This window comes from Xiphophorus maculatus, chromosome 16 (assembly GCF_002775205.1).
Source record: "Xiphophorus maculatus strain JP 163 A chromosome 16, X_maculatus-5.0-male, whole genome shotgun sequence".
In the NCBI taxonomy this organism is placed as follows: Eukaryota; Metazoa; Chordata; class Actinopteri; order Cyprinodontiformes; family Poeciliidae; genus Xiphophorus; species Xiphophorus maculatus.
The window spans coordinates 18,343,532-18,360,354 of record NC_036458.1 but is presented as its reverse complement, the minus strand read 5'-3'; the positions used below and the strand labels follow the sequence as shown (position 1 = coordinate 18,360,354).

At 39.7% G+C, this 16,823-nt stretch overlaps 1 protein-coding gene across 1 annotated transcript in view; it reads left to right on the top strand.

Annotated features, from left to right (window-relative positions):
• Positions 1-16,823, top strand: part of LOC106699835 (protein shisa-9-like) — a 99,270-nt gene that overhangs the window by 36,325 nt on the left and 46,122 nt on the right. Inside the window, exon 3 of the mRNA XM_014471419.2 lies at positions 6,896-7,011. Coding sequence (XP_014326905.1) covers positions 6,896-7,011 — 116 coding nt within the window. The remainder of the gene's footprint in view (positions 1-6,895; positions 7,012-16,823) is intronic.

Here is a 16,823-nt window from a genome sequence, read left to right as displayed (position 1 = left end):
GGAAATTTTGTCATATGATGGTTTAATAATGTCATCTTGTCCCAGGAGAGTTTTTATTTCTTTTTCTTTTTTTTAAGGTTTTAGGTTTAATTAAAAGTTGAGAAAATCTCATATTTCTTTCTAAATACAGAAGACTGTAGTAATGTATGATTGAAAGTTACTGCAGCAGGATGGATTCCTTTTTGTCAAACCACGTAGCGAAATCTGCTAAGGCACTTGGCAATTTAATCAGCAAATGAAATCAGGAATAGAGTTACGCTGAGGCTTGCAGTACAAATGTGAAACTATGAGCCTAACTTTGGACCTGAGTTGATGTTGTACATGTGTTTGCTGCATTAAATGGAAGAAGAAAAAAAAAATCAAACATGCAATATGATTTTGACCACTTTGGGATTAGTCAAAGTAGAGAGTAGAGTCATTTGGAATCAGCGATGATCATAAGTGATAAAGTCATTGTACATCTGTCAAAAAAAAAGATGGAAGACATAATAAGTACGGATTATTTCCCACCCATCAAATCTACCTGCGCAAAGGTCTGAACATCAGCCACTGTCGCTTTTTGCTCTGCCTTGAGAAAGGTTGGAAAAATGTTAAGATATGAAAAATAAAAGACAAAAATAAAACATTTTTTGTTTAGTTTAGTTGTTTGAACAGCAAAGCCCTAAATGTTTTATATTTCAGAGCACTAGCTCATGTGCACACTTTTATTTGGTACTGTTTACTGTCTACCTGCATCTTTGAAAGAAGTCTAAACCACCAGGTACGTATTATACATTCTGTAATCGAGGATCACTGCTTACAGAAAACGCACTAGAAGAGCAAAAATCTGTTGTTCATTCATGTGTTTATTTTAAACAGACTCGTCCCAAATCCGTTTTATTCACAAATGTATCTTTGTTACTAGGTGCAAAGGCTAACCAAACATTTTGTGGGGCAAAATTCAAAAAACCTACATTCAGAAAAAGAAAAGTGTGTGAGTGTGTCTTATGGACATATTGATAGCTGTGCTGCACGTTTTTGTTATTTGAAATGCTGCATGTTAGCAATTCATAGAGCCAGATTCTCCTCACCACAGAGGCTGGGCAAGTTCTCTTCTTAATATCTGCTTTTGCTTTGCATCACTTTTCTGCATTTCAGTTATACATTAGTTCTCATACAACTCAACGCAACAATTGTGTAAAGGTATAAAAAAGTGTGATTGTCTATGGAAGCAGAAGGTAGAAACTTTTTGAAATGAAAATAAATACATAAATCCCTGATGAAATACCTGCAGATACGCCAGATATGATTGTGCTGTCTGAACTCTTAAGGCAGGTGTATAGGGCTCTGATCTCCTCAGAATCCCCTTCATCACATTGAAGGCTGCTAATTTCTCAGGTTAGAGTCGTGTATTTCAGAGCATCCTCAATGAGGGAGAGAAAAAAGCAGAAAGATGGAGAAGAAATAGAAAGTGGGCCGAAGGACTTGCAGACCAGAAACAGTGACGAGGTTCTCAGAGACGTTAATGTTTGAGAGAGAAAAAAAAACCTCTGTATAGATTTAACTTAAGTTATAAAGCCTGCGCTTTCACCCAACGTAACAAGAGAAAATCAACACGAGTGTGACACAGATTTAGGAAACCAACAAAGATAAAGGCTTCGTGACGATAAAATCAAAAGCGGAGGAGATAACGAGAGCGTGGCAATGAGTCAGACTTGCAAAGTTGCAGAGATTGAAACAGATAAGAAAAGCGTAGAAGATGATTTCAAGGAGATGCAAAGGATAGAGAACAACATTTGCTGAATAATACGGTACTTTTAAACATGGAAGACAAAGACTAGAAAGTTGGAGTTGAAGGCGCAAGGTGCTGTAGTTATTTAAAAACAGGACTGGTTGAAAAAAAAGGAGAAATTGGATGAAAGATAAAAGTGAAAATATCATGAGTATTTCTTGTAGCAACCAGCTTTTTCAGGCGTTGCATAGTAAAAGTTGTAGCATTTGTGTTTTGCCTGAAATTGCAGCATTCATATTTCTAAAGTTGTTGTTGTTTTTTTTATTTATTTCTCTGTATTTTATGTAGTGTTTTTATATGCGTCATGGATTTTGAAAGGGTAGTAACTTAGCCTGCTTGTTTTCCCTGATTCTCATTACCCAACAGACATTTTGCTATTAACGTACACACTATTACTAAGTAATGGCAGCTAGCATGTTAATATTAGCATATTACTTTATGCTAATAAATGAGAAAATGCACTGGTCAAAGTCTGGAAATAGGAAATTGTTTTGCAGACATTATCTGGGTTGTGTGGATGCATTGTATGGGTATTTACATTATGGTCAGCTAATATACAAATATTAACATATTAGCTTAAGGCAGGGGTGCCCAAAGTCGGTCCACGAGGGTCGGCATCCTGCATGTTTTAGTTCTCTCCCTGGTTGTACCAACAACCTTTTCAGCTTGTCAATGTTCTTCTTAGGCCTCTAACGATCCATCATTTGATCCAGGTGCGTTAAACCAGGGAGAGACTAAAACATGCAGGATGTCGGCCCTCGAGGACTGACTTTGGGGACCCCTGGCTTAAGGAAATTGTTGCTCTATGTTGTCCTTAGAAGGCCGTGTTGCAGTTCCTCCATTTAGTACTTTGATTTTTTAAAATAATTGCTTTCCCCTAATGTTAATTTTATCCAATATACATTAGCATTTAAATTGCCATTAGCTAATGAAGTCAACTTGCAAGCATTAGCAAGTAAGTTAGCATTATATCATTATATCACCACGTAATATAGAGTGGTGCGGACAGCAGAGAGGATCATCGGGGCCCCCCTTCCCTCCATTCAGGACATTTCATCCCAGCGATGCGTGTCCCGAGGCCGAAACATCGTCAGTGACCCCTCACACCCCCACCATGGACTGTTCTCCCTGCTGCCCTCTAAAGAGGTTCCGCAGCATCCGGTGCAGGTCCACCAGGTTCCGAAACAGCTTTTTCCCACTTGCCACCAGACTGCTGAACTCTTAACTGGACTGCACTCAAAAACTGGCCTCCACTTCATACCTTGCACATGTACATAGATAAATAACTTCTATTTTACTGTCATTCCTGCACTTTATATTTTATATTCATATTTATATTCATATTTTATACTGTATTTTATTTTATTCTGGAGTAACCTCACAACATTGGAACCTCAAAACATTGTCCTGAGCCGTATGCAACGAAATTTCTTTCTGTATACACCCTGTGCATGCAAAATGACAATAAAGTCAGTCTCAGTCTAAGTCTATTAACTGAGAAGGAGAACAATGTATGGCATGGTACATGTGGCATAAACTGCGGCAGTTTATATAGATATTTGAGGGGCATACTGTACGGCGCGTCAATACCCTAATTCCTCTACAATTGGACAATCCTTGTAGTAGCAATTTTCTCTTGCTGATTTCACCTGCTGCCAAAGTTACCTAATGTATCTTATATATGTATATTTTTTTCAGATCTGTTCTTGTTACTCAGCTTTGCTCGTCTTCCCCAGCGGAGCTTTGATTTCTAATAAATGTTCTCCCAAATGTTAATTCGCGCGAGAGACGTTCTGCTGAGTTCTGTTTTTTTCCAGCAGTGTTCCCATTTTTATTCCCAGCGAAAAACTGAGTCCCTCCGGTGGTTGTGCACCTCGACTGAAGCAGCTGAGGGCTGCTTTAATGGCTCTTAAACTGTGAGCAGAATGTCAAGGGAGGGAAAAGAAATACCTTTTAAATTAGATTTTCCAAACCTGTTATGTTTGTTTTTCGGCTATAAAATATGGATTTGAGTCGGTGCTGGCAGTACTCTAGTGGGGACACTTTGGACAAACAGTACCACAGGGAATGTTTGCAGAGTCAAAATAGCACTTTCACAATGTCAGTCAATGACTACCTGCAAAATATGTTAACTCTTGCTTGTAGTGTGGACAAAATGTATGTACCGTCACAAAACTGTAGAGGAGCCAGAGAGTAAAAATGGTTCTAGGAGGAGAACTGTTGGGCAAAATGTACACTTTGTGTGTGTTTATGCTTCCATTTGGGGTTATCTGCTTCTAAAAACAACCAAAGTACTAAAAAATAAACCCAAAAACACTCCGATGGCATTAAATCCATGTTTTTGGTGTCTGGAAAACGAGCCGTTTCAAAAACCTCCCAATTGACAGCCACTGTGCCGTTACCTGGCAACCCAAGCAGAGTTAGAGCATATTTGTTCAGCTGGTTTTATCACTGTATGCACTGTACAATGGCTGCTGGAAAAGACTTACCATTCAGAAACCACTTGCTGCATTCTTGTCGGTTGTGCAGCAGGCTCCACTTCTGCTTTTCAAAGATGTACGGTTGCAGATATACACTTCTGTCTGCAGTCATTTTCATGTGCGAGTGTAAACATTCAGTTAGGGGGGCATGGCCAGCAGCAGCTTATTTGGATTTAAAGTGACAAGAGCTCAAAATAGGCAGAACACCAGACTAAAATGTCATTATCTGAGAATGATTTCCTGCATTTCAGGAGCACGTCTATTCCAGCCTTTCTAATGCTGCACAAAAAAACCAAAAACAAAACATCACTCTGACTGACGTCGGTTTCTTTCTTCTTTTTTTGTTTTGGACTGAAAAATGCCTGCAGAGAGCCGCGAGAAAAATACAGCAGCGAGAGTGAAGACAATCGACAAGAGAGGAATCTGGGAAGGAAGATGGAGGATTTTATTTAGACTTGACAGACCTCCATGAATTTATTCTTTTTGTTGGGTAGGTCTGAAACTTAAAATCACAAATCTGTCAATACCACTATAAACACAAACTCTTTACCCAGTCATGCCTACTAGCATTTGAATTGCAAGTACATCACTTATAAGATGTAACAATTAGCTGGAGCATTTTTAAGATTTATGCCTTGGGTCAAACATTTTTGGTTTGCATTCAGTAGACAATAGTTTACTGAAATTTTGGTCCATTCTTCCTCACACAACAGGTTTAACTAATTCAGGTTTTTAAGCAGTCTTGCTCACACAAACTTTTTACCTCGGCCAACAAGACATTTATGGGATTCAGATCACAGCTATATAATGACCTCTACAAAATACTGACTTTGTTTTCTTTCCTTTTTTGTTTATGTCATTTTCCATTTAGAAGAACCATTTGCGCCCAAAGTTGAACTCTCTGGCAGAGATGTTGAGATGTTGCTTTAATGTTTTTCAATGATCTCCTTCCATAAAACCATCTGTTTTATGAAATATACCAGTCACTCCTGTGACACATCATGACACTGCCACCCTCGTACTTCACAGCTTCCTTTTTGTCAGACCACAAAAACATGTTCAAAAGTTAATAATGTTGTGTTGTGGATTAACGTATTAGAGCAGTGGTGTCACACTCATCTTCCTTTTGGGCCAAGTCAAGGTCATGAATGTTCTTAAAGGGCCGGTTGCGTCAGAATGTGATGATTAAATCCGTTAAACTGTTAAAATATAAATAAATTCAGAGGGCCACATAAAAAGCAATGGTGGGCTGGATTTGGCCCCCGGGCCTTGAGTTTGACACATGTGGATTAGTGGCTCAGTAAATACTTTGGTCCTTATCCTGGCATTTAGCAAAACTGAATAATTTTAACTGACCTAAACTTGGAAAACTTTAGTCTGACATGTGAAACAGAGAGAGAGAATTTTTTTCTTTTTTATGCAGTTTATGTAAATATGTAGTTTCTGCTGCAACACACGCCACACTTCCTCGTAATGCCGCTTCTTACCGTCCGCAGCGTTGGATTCCAACACAGCGCTGTGCTAATGTCTTTATCCTCACCGCTCCAATAAGCGCACACACCACTATTTCACAGCATGCTAATCAAAAGAGAATTGCTCTAATGCATGTTAGAAAGCCTGCTGACGATTTCAACTGTGAGATTAACGGCGAGGAAATATTCATGGCTCCTCTTGATGGCAGCGCTCGGGTCACAGCTGTTTTCCTGGGCATGTCGCTATAATTTCCTTGTCGACAGATTGACGGGGGTTTCTTATTTTTTTCTTTCGTTTTGTTTGTTTTTTAACAAAAGAACAACTGAATAAAGCTGTGTTTGTTTGTTGGTTTTTTTATTTAGCCGTGAGGAAAAATTACCAATCTCTTTGCTCTGCTCCGCTATTTGCTTTTAGTCCAAGAGATATACACAAAAACGAGCATAGAAGTCAATATATATGATAAAAATTAAATCACTGTAAGGCAAAACAGATTATTTTCTGGTATATTCATCACTTCTTCAACATTTTTTGAGAATCCATATGCAGGAATTGTAATAAGTTCATTGGATTCTAAAGTAACATTTATTCTGCCCAGTTAGAGCGAAGTCAACCCGGCGACTTCTGTCGACTTTGATTTGTTGTTCTTCTTTGCTCCCAAAGAGTTAAATCGGCAGGCCTCTTCCTGCCTGTGCTCCAGTTTTGCAATGCCATCAGAACTTGTTCAAAGGCTTCAAAAAAAAAAAAAAAAACCCGAAAAGATGATAAGAGGAGACGTTGTCCTACATATATATTTATTTTCTGTAAATGATTGGCACTCCCTGCTGGCAAGCAACCAAAGACTAGTCTTTTTCATCCTCTGTTCCGAGCAGTTTCTCTCTCTTTTATTAATGTGAATAATCCTTTTGAAACATACCGTTTCATAATGTGTCAACATCAAAACGTTGCTGTTTTTCCCTCTTTTCCCCTATTTTTCATGAATTTGCTATGTCCTATCGCAACCCGTTCTGTTGTTGAAGCAATCCTAGTTCATTTCAGCACTTACTTCCTTTGCTCTTCCTGTGGTGCTTTGTTTTTGTTTTTGTTTGTTTTGGTGTAAATTCACTCAAATGGGAAAGAATCCAAAGACGTTCCCAAGACAATTTATCTGAAGTGTTTTTCTTCCTTCTTTCAGGACTCTGACGGAGCTTCTGAAGCAGCCGGGGGAGGCAGGAGCTGTGGATGGAGCTGGAATTCATCATCCCATCGGGACGAACGGCATCACGGCCAGAACCATGCGCACCAACAATGGTAGGGTTTTTTTTTGTATTTATGGACAATAATTGAAGTGATAAAGGCAATTAAACAGCATCCATAAGCATCAGTCTGAATTGGAAACTCATACCAAGAGCGCTGGTCTGTGTTAAATCTGTTTCACAAACCTTAAATTTTAAATGAATCAGAGTCCTTCTATCAGAGTCTGTCATGCTACATACCATAAAAAAGTTGCAATGAAAATAGCTCAACCCTGTCATTGAATATAAGCAGGCGCTCTAATAACACAAAAAGTCCTTTTCAGTTCAACAAATACATCAACACCTCAGGAACGAAGAACTATTTTACATTTTATGCCACTCTCTGTTGTGTCGTTGAGGAAATGTTTCTTCGAAATGCCTTTGCTGAGTCTCTTTATGCCATTTCAAATTGGAAACCTCCATCATGGCTACGGCCTCCCGGCAGATTAGGCACATCGATCTCGGGCTGGTTGGAGGGAGAATGAATGCAATTGCTCCCTCCATTCGTCTTTGAATTGTCAATTTTCACCGTCTACTTTTCCTTTCACAGCAAATTTTGAATGTGTCATTTAAAATACAAATTCCAATCAGGCTTCCTTTAGATGAGGAAGTAACGAATAGCAAGCGTCTCTCTAAAAAAAATGTGTGGCAGCGGTATTGTCCGAGTGACTCTGTGACATGGTTGTCATGGAGATGAAAGCCCACACTGCTGTGGTACATCTAGTGGACTATGGGGGAATTTTTCTGCCATAATTCGATAGCACACATTTTCAGTCTGAAAGCAGGATTATATGTCTTTTGTTCTCAAAACCTGTAATGTTTACTCAAACCTCTCTCCTCGCGCTCTTGCAGAACTCTGCTCGCTTACAAAACATTCTCTGCTTGCTTTTGGAACCGCCTTTTGGCACCGTCGCCTGGCAACCTCTCAGCCAATAGAATGAAAGTGTTGCACTGGGTGCATTTGTTTCTTTCTAGTGGGTGTGCCTGTGTGGTTACTATCGATTGTAGCAACCTGCGCCACCCACTGGATGTAGGGAGTTGGTTGAGTGAACAAACTCCTGCCAAAGATCAGTAGCTGTTAGCGATCAGTAGCACACTGCTGGCGGATGGTTAGTGTAACATATGGAGCAGAAAGCTGAGGCCGTTGTTTCGTCCTATATCCAGTGGGTGGCGCAGGTTGCTACAATCGATAGTAGCCATACAGGCACACCCTCTAAAAGGAAATTAATGCACCCAGTACAACACTTTCATTCTATTGGATAAGAGGTTGCCAGGCGATAGAGCAATTTTTGTTCCAGAAGCAAGCAGAAAACGTTTGGTAGGAGAGCTAAGCGTCTGAGCAGAGACTGTGTCTGAGCGCAAGGAGAAGTTTTGAGTACAATCATTGCAAGTTTTGAGAAGAAAGACATGAAGTTCTGCTTTCAAAATAAAAACGTAAGCAAAAGTATTAAAAGTTTTGAGGCCAAAAGACTTGAAATTCTGCTCTCAGACTGAAAATGTGTGCTCTCAAAATATGGCAGAAAAATTTGGCCATAGAGGAGCGCCTTGGTGTGGAATATATAGATACACAAATATGCCGCTTTTGGCAGTTGCACATAATCAAAATGGCATCATTAAATTGTTGTGAACCTTTTTACAGTAATACACATAATTATGAGTGAGGTTGCAATGATAATCAAAAGTTTAAATCCTTCTCAAAAGGAATCACAAAATCTGAAACAAAGACAACAATAATATCTTTTTGACATCTGCAGCTACAATATTAAGTCAGACTGTGTTTTTGTTAAGGCCTGGTTGTGCCTCTCATTTGCCCAAGTGATTTGAAAACATTTTGTCACCTTGGAACCACAAAATTTGGGGACTTTTATCAGGATTTTCAGCAACAAACCAGCACATAGCAGTGTAAATTTAGCTCAGAATTTTAGCAACGTAGTTCAACTTCAGTTTCATTTGGACTTTGTCTGAGCAGCAGTTAGATTCTCAAATGGGTTTTGACTGGACCTTGATAACAAATAAAGTACATTTTCACACAGCAGTTTTGTGCCAAACTACTGGCTTTTTTCAACAGTTGCATTCACTCATGTTCCCTAACAAAGAGTAAGAAAAGCTGAATTGAAATGAAATTAAAACTGCATTTCATTTTCCTTCTGTGCCATAGTTTTGCACTACTTTGTGTTGGTCTGGTATCTAAGATATCAAAAACACAGAAATGCGTGGTTCCAATGTGACGTAATGGGAAAGATTTCAAGAAAAATACCTTCACGAGGTGGTTTGTGTGAGGGAGAAAGAACAATGATCTATTTTTTTCCCATCTTCACAACTCATGGCTGTGGTGTATTTCTTACAAAATGGCTTTCTGAGCTGGTAAAGGTTCATGAATCAACCTGATGGAGAACATATAGCGTAGGAACAACTTCGTGGACGGCAGAAGATCTGCAATAATTTTAAAAAAGTAACTAATCTGATCATTTGTTGGCGTCTGGCGGCGCCGCATGACACTGCATGCTCTTTAAATAATCTCAGAGTCGCAACGGGGAAACTCGCTGACAGGACAGACACTTATTCCCTCTGACGCCCTTTATTTACATGATTGATCACCACGGACCCCATGAATGCACGAAAGTGTTTACAATTCTAGGAAACGCTCCCCTTGACACCGACTCGCGTTGCACTCAATCATCACTTCTTCCTGCCCCCTCGTCCACTCACACACAAACAAACAAACAAAAACACACACACACACACGCACACACACACAGAGAGAGAGATGCGTCTTCTGCGGCTGAGGAAGAGCGGCGGACACGCAGGTCATATTTAATTAAGATGTAATTAGCGGCTCCGGCTCCAGACCCACAGAGGGATAACTGTGTGACCCATCTGTCTCCATCTTCCTGTTGATGCTTTGACCACCAGACACACACACACACACACACACTCAATATAACCCCCTGATTCTTCTGCGAATTGAGGCTTAAATTAGTGGGCTTTATTTTCCGACGGCTCATATGTAACAAACCCGATGGCGTGTTCAGAGGACAAACACCCCGCCGTCTCACAGTTGTGCACTTCATAAGTTTGGCTTGTATCAATATGTGATAGATACATAAATGCCTCCACACTTGAGAGTTTTTCCATCTGAGCCAGCAGAGAAGCTGGTGGATGCTAAAAAACCTGCTGCATTTTTTCTTTTCTTTTTTTTTTTTTTTTTGTCGCTTTAAGACACATACACACGGTACTGAAAGTGATGTTTTATTCGCTCTGCTCAGGTTCAGATGTAAATGATCCAAGCCTTTATTTCCCATCTTAGCAAACTCATGCGTTTGCGCATACAATGTTTATCTTCGCTGAGGAGGGGAGGGAGCAAAGATAAGACCAAAAAAAAAGGAAAGACTTCCACTTTCATCCTCCCACACATGATTAAAACAAGAATTTGGCCTCATTTTCACCTCTCTCTCTCTGCTCATTAACACCGCTCGTTCTTCTGTTGTGCCTTTTCCTTTCCTCTGTTTCTTTCTTTCTCTTGAATTCTTCCTTTTGGCTCTTCTTACCTCTCCTGTCGCACATTAAAGAACATCGGTTTTGTTCTTTTATGTTCTGCATTCTTGGAATTTAAGCACAAGTTGCCCTGAGAGCCAAACCCTCTGCAGCTCGAGATAATGCGTGCAAGCAGTCAAAACAGGACGACTGAGACACATTGCCGACCGTTACAGCCTCGCTACTAAACGGAGTCGGCTGCACAAAAATATATTCAGAAATTTGCAAAACTATATTTGGGCTACAGAATCATAATATTTTCTTTTGTGCTCTGTAAGAGTTGCATGAGTGATTAAAAAAGTGATTGACTCATAAATCTAATAATAATCGGTTTAACTTGACTTGTTGGTCAGGAAGAATATTTGTGTCCAGGTTTGATTGAGCTTTCTCGTTTGAATCTGTCAAGCTTTGTTCAAAATGCTCAATTGTTTTTCCATTTTTCCTCTGCAGAAACAAAATATAAATCAATGTCTCATAAATCCCACAGTGCGTTTTAAAGCTTCTCTTTTCTGTGCAGAGAAAAAACAGAGTACAGGTTTGCCCGGTCTAAGCGTTTCAAATTTAGAATCTTTGAAAAAGTGAAATATTTCTTTATTTCGGTGGCACAGAAGAGTCTGCAGTTCAGTTACCCAGGTCAGCACTTGCATGTTGCTTGGGTGTTTGAGTTTTGCTCAACAGAGCTTGCCATACTCTGTTAATTAGTATTGCTTTAAATGTTTTCCCGTACATTCCCATCCGTCTCTTTACTGATCTGCTCTTTGTGCTTTTAGATTTTATGTTGTTTCTTATGCTATTCATTGAGTCCTGGTTCAACGTCTTTGTGAAGCTGAACCAGGACATGTGGTTACAGTCTGACCCGACAGACTCTTCTGAAGAACTGAACGTATTGTTAACTGTTAGCCATAATCAGCTAAATAAACAGAAATCCTTAAAATATATAAAATAGTCTATATGAGTTTTTCACTTCAAGTTGAAATATTGCGATAAATTTACTTTTTTAATGATTTTCTAATGGATGCACTTATGTTTAATTTGGATTTTAAGCCACTTTTACGGTGCCTGAGTGTGTTTGGAGGACACCTGCAGGTCATTTGAGCATATTCTAATGATCAATAAGAATACTAAATAATGAAGAGAAGCTGTGAAATTAAGGATAAACAGGGCAGACATATGGAGGGGACTGTTTATCCACGTGTGACAACCGCTAGGATCAGATGAAGATGTCCTCATCCTGCTGTGTCAGCCGTCATATAATCACCTCTTAATTAAACACATTTAATCTGCCAGGCCACTTAGGTCACTTATTGAGAGGGAGTCGAGGAAGCTTTGGGGCGTGGGGATCCATGTTTACAAGTTGGACTTAAATTATAGTGATAAAAAAAAGAATGTTTTTGAATAAATTACACATTGTTTGATTTTAATACCACAGGTTAAGAAAGCGCAGTCAACTGCCAGAAGCAATTTAACAAAAATTGTAAAAAAAGAAAAGAAATAAAGCAAAACTGAGCATTTTATGTAAGATGGATTACACATGGAAAAGATCATCAGCTGAAAATCCATTTATTAGTCCGCCCATGCTTAAGATTCTGTGTGATACCGCCAGACGGAAAAAGGGAGATACAAAAGTGTGACGAGTGTCTGAAAATTGTGCCTTACATGAGCTGAATGGCCAGAATCAAGATTTATTTTAGATGCTTCTTGTTTTACTTCTTCTTTGCTAAGAACGAGGCAAGTTCAGTCACTCGACGAGAGCAGAGCTTCCGATTCAATTCGGTTTATTTATGCGGCAGCAATTTCTGGAAAAGAAACTCTCAAGACAAACAGATCTAGTTCATATCAAGATATATCTAGTCAGTTTAACAATTTCATCTGTTGGATTGGCGATGAAGCAATCGCTTATCCTCAAGATGCATGTGGCGACAGTGGAAAGGAAAACCCCGTTTTAACGTAACGGTGGTCTTTGTAAGCCGAAACCCAACATTTCCCAACATCCTGAAAGACGCACTCATCACTGCATGACATGTTGAGCAACACGGAGTGATGAGACCGAAGGGCCTAGACGGCAAACTCAGTCATGTATATTTTTTCTGAATACATACTTTTGAAGATTTAAAAGATGCACGCTTCTTCACATTTGGTAACCTTACAACCACAAACTTTAGCTCTTTGTTGCATTTCACTTCTCCTACTCAAAGTGGTGCCTTGATTTGGAACGGCAATCTGAGAAGTGTGGCGTGTGCTTGCTTTCAGTCCCCTTTACTCTAATATTGCTGTAGTGCGCTGTACGTGGTAGAAGACTTAAATCAGGGGCAGAAAAATCACCTTCCAACAGAATGGGAACGCTAAACAGATCAGGGCATGTGTCAGAATGGCTCAGTCAAAGTCCGGTTGAGCTCTTCTGTTCACAGAAGCATCTACTCCAACTGGGATTTAGCTGAATAATGGGCAAAGCAAATCAGATCGAACAAAAACCCAAATCTGAAATCTAAGTTCTAATGTATTCACAGTGTTATCCTTACAATATCAGTTTGTATATTTGATATAGGAGTTGATGCAATAAACGAACAAGTTGTTAGGTTTTTTTTTTGTCTTCTTGCGTTTCCTCCCTAAAAATATTCCTCCTTATCTAGCCTGCACACATTCCTCTGATGACAAATAGTTTCATTTTTAATGCAGGTGCGTTTCAGTGGCGCAGAAAAGGTGGACTAAGAGACAGAAATGAGTCAGACTGGCCGGGAGGACGAGGGGGGGTTGGCGAGGTCTGATCCGACGATTCGTTTGGTGAAATGGAAAAGTCTTTGTGTGGATCGAGGACAAAGAACCTGAGGAGAAGATTGAGGAACAGATAGAAATCACGCTCGGGAAAATCGAAGAGCGAGAACAAGTAACAAATTAGCATTTAAATTTGTCCGAATAAGCCGAGCGCTGACGCATTGGCAGTGTTTTTTGTTGTTTTTTTGCCATGTTCTTCACAACTTGGCAGCTATTCTCATAACTATATAGAGTTTATTAATTTTTTTTCTCTAAATTGCATACGCATTTTACTCCACGCAGCAAATCCGCAATTTTAATCAGCTAGTACTCGAGACTGAGAACGATTATAGCTCTGAAACGAGCTCAATCCTTTCAAGAACTGATCGTTTTGCCGAAATGTGCATTAAAATATGTGAGCAAACGCGGTTATGCTAATATCCAGACAAGTCCAAACGTGCAAACTTCCTTTTCCTCATAACATCACCAAACCAAATCTGCATGTGTTCATAGAGACCGTATTTCCACAGCTGACATGTTTTTTTTTCTTTTTTCTGCTCTTGCTGAGGTAAATTGCTGTAAAATACTGTAACAACAACATATTTTTGTGTGAAACAACTCTAAAGCGTTATATTGCCGAGGTAAGCGCTGCTTCAAATCACACATTTTTCTCTGATTTATCTAATTCTCTGACACTGCAATAGGAGCAGCGGGTATTTTGGGGCTCAACTGTATTTGTTGAAGTCACTTAAAACCAAAGTGGGATGAGATTTGTTTTCCAAATCAGACCACAGATATTGCAAACTGTCTTTTTTTCTCTCTCTCGATGGAACGTATGTTTAAACGGGACCTGTATTAAGAAAAATAATCCTTATCCAACATATTCCGCTCGCTGGGATTTCTCATAAACAGATTTTAATCGAGGGTTAACAAAATCTTTGTGGTTTCTAAGCGGCTGAACAAAGACGGGAGAAGGCAGGAACTTTTAATGAACGAGGCTGAGAAAAACAGGGAGTGGTGCAGAGGTCGCTGTAGGTTTTCCTGGAGAAAGGAAAACCTACAACGAGACTTTTGGAGGGGTTTCTTCTCTCAGAACAGATTTACGTTATTCTGTTCTCGCAGAACTCGGCCCGAATCTGAAATCGAGCAACTTTTGTGCAATCTGGAAGAGAAAGACCTAAATCAAAATGTAAAAGAGGGAAAGATTGTGACACCTTGTGGCACAAGATGTGATATTCTAATACCACATTTCTCACCAAAAACAAGTTTGCCTGGTTGCTTATGTGACAGTGTTTGGTGATCAAATGGGCCGTTTGCTCCCAACACCGTCTCAGAGTGGCTCGGCTCGGCTTTTGCGGTTTTTATAACCCTTTTTCACTAGTAACAGTTACGTACTGTCAGGCCCTTTTCCTAAAACCTACTTTTCTGGGGTTTCAAGTGGATAGAGTCGGGTTGAAAATGTCATGTCAAAAGATTATTGATCCCCGATTGGCTAGGGGGATAGAGTTATTGGTTGCGAGAGGGACTCCATTAGAATAATCCAATCCGTCATTTATAAAAGCAGCACATTTGGGCTGTTTAAGGGCAGAATGTGCATCATAGCTGCCTTTTAGATTTGACTTTCCTTAAAAATGGTTTCTGTTAGATCAAGTGATTTAGCACCAACAAATCTTCCAGGCATATTTACTATTTGATCCTGTTTTTGTCTTTGGTTGATGTGATGAAATCCAGAAAAAATACCTTAGCAACTACTTTTTAGATTCCTATTCTCCCAACCCAGAAAAGGAATTAGACCAGAGGATATTTACTTATACTTATCTACCAACCCTGAATAGGAGTATCTAGTTTGTTTACTTTAGATCAACATTATTAGCTTTTTTTTCTTCTTTTGCTCTTTTCTTTGGTTTGTTATTTTGTTTGTATTTCCTTTTAAAGCACTTTGTATTGCCTTGTTGCTGACAATGTGCTATATAAATAAAATTGCCTTTACCTTTTACACCCTATTGTTGAAATTCGTGATAATTTTTTCGTTTTAGTGCTTCTACTTTTGTATTTTTGACGTTTAATCTGGCAGCATATGTGCTAGATTGTAGGATTTTAGACTTCCAGCATCGACTCACTGACTGTCATCCTGATTTTGGTAACAATTCATGATGACTAGTTAGCCTCGGGTTGGATAATTCTAAACTGATTACAGATTGTTTAAACAAAGATTGAGATTAAAGTCTTAATTATGAATAATAATTCAAAAGAAAACTAAGACTTTTTTGTTTTCCCACAAAATATTGCTAAACTCTCATCTCATGTCTGGAAGCATCGTTACATCGCTGCAAGAGAGACAGAGGAAGACAGGACTGATCCAAAGAGAAGAGACGACATGCAGCTAGGGGACAGCTGGTCAGCTGGTCAGCTGCGTTTTCTCCACGCCTACAGTGTGGAGCGCTGCCCTGAGGACAGCTACCTTACTATACACACACACACACACTGCATTTATAGCAACATATTAAAACGCCTGGAGTTGTGGAATCCATTGTTTGAATGATACTTAAGTGAGTAGATTGCTTTCTTCCAATGGCTTACTCTTATGCTTATGCACATTCCTGACTATCCATGTAGGTTTCTCTTTCCACAGTAGAGGAGGTTGTTAGGAAATGAATAAAAGTTAACTGGAGAGACAACAGAAATGACCACATGTGTAAACTGTACAGGAATTTTAAAAAAACAGATGGCAGGACGGAGAACAGAAATAAAACTGGGAATAAAGACGGAGAACAGGGAGGTCCACCAAGTCCCACTGAAAGATGCAGAACAAGGCGTTGGTCGTCTACACATCGGTAAAAGAATATTTAATTTCTCCTGAAAACTGGATCCAATAACTTTGATTTAAACCGATGCTCACCTATGCTTTTTGTTTTCGTTATTGTAACGGATACCATTGATGTGTCCCGATTTACAACGATGTCGTGAACACTGGCTCTGTGTGACCTTGAGATCACGGGCAGCTCCATCCATCGTCTGCACCTTGCAGGGTCACGGCGGGCCTGATGCCTACCGCCAGCGGTCATTGGACAAGAGACGGAGGACAGCCTGGACAGGCTACCAGTCCACCACAGGGCAACACAGAGACACACAGGACAGACAGTCATGCACACACACACTCACACCTAAAAAAAATTTAGAGACACCAAATAACTTCACTGAAGGCGAGAACCCACTCATGCACAGGGAGAACATGCAAACTCCATGCAGAAAGACCCCAGGCCAGGATTTGACACAAAGAACTTACTTTGCTCCAGTAAATAAAAAAAAGAAACACACTAGGGGTTGAACGACTACATATTTTTTAAGGTCGACTACATCATGATAATAGTCGAGTCGATGTCGACTAGTCGCGGTGACGTCATAGTGACGTAAGCGCAAAAACCCTTCACAACTACTTGGAGGCTTTATTAGCTATTTTCACGGCAAATATTGACCCCCCCCCCCCACACACACACACTCTCTCCCCTTCTCCTGCTTTTACTAAGTCTATTATGGAGATTC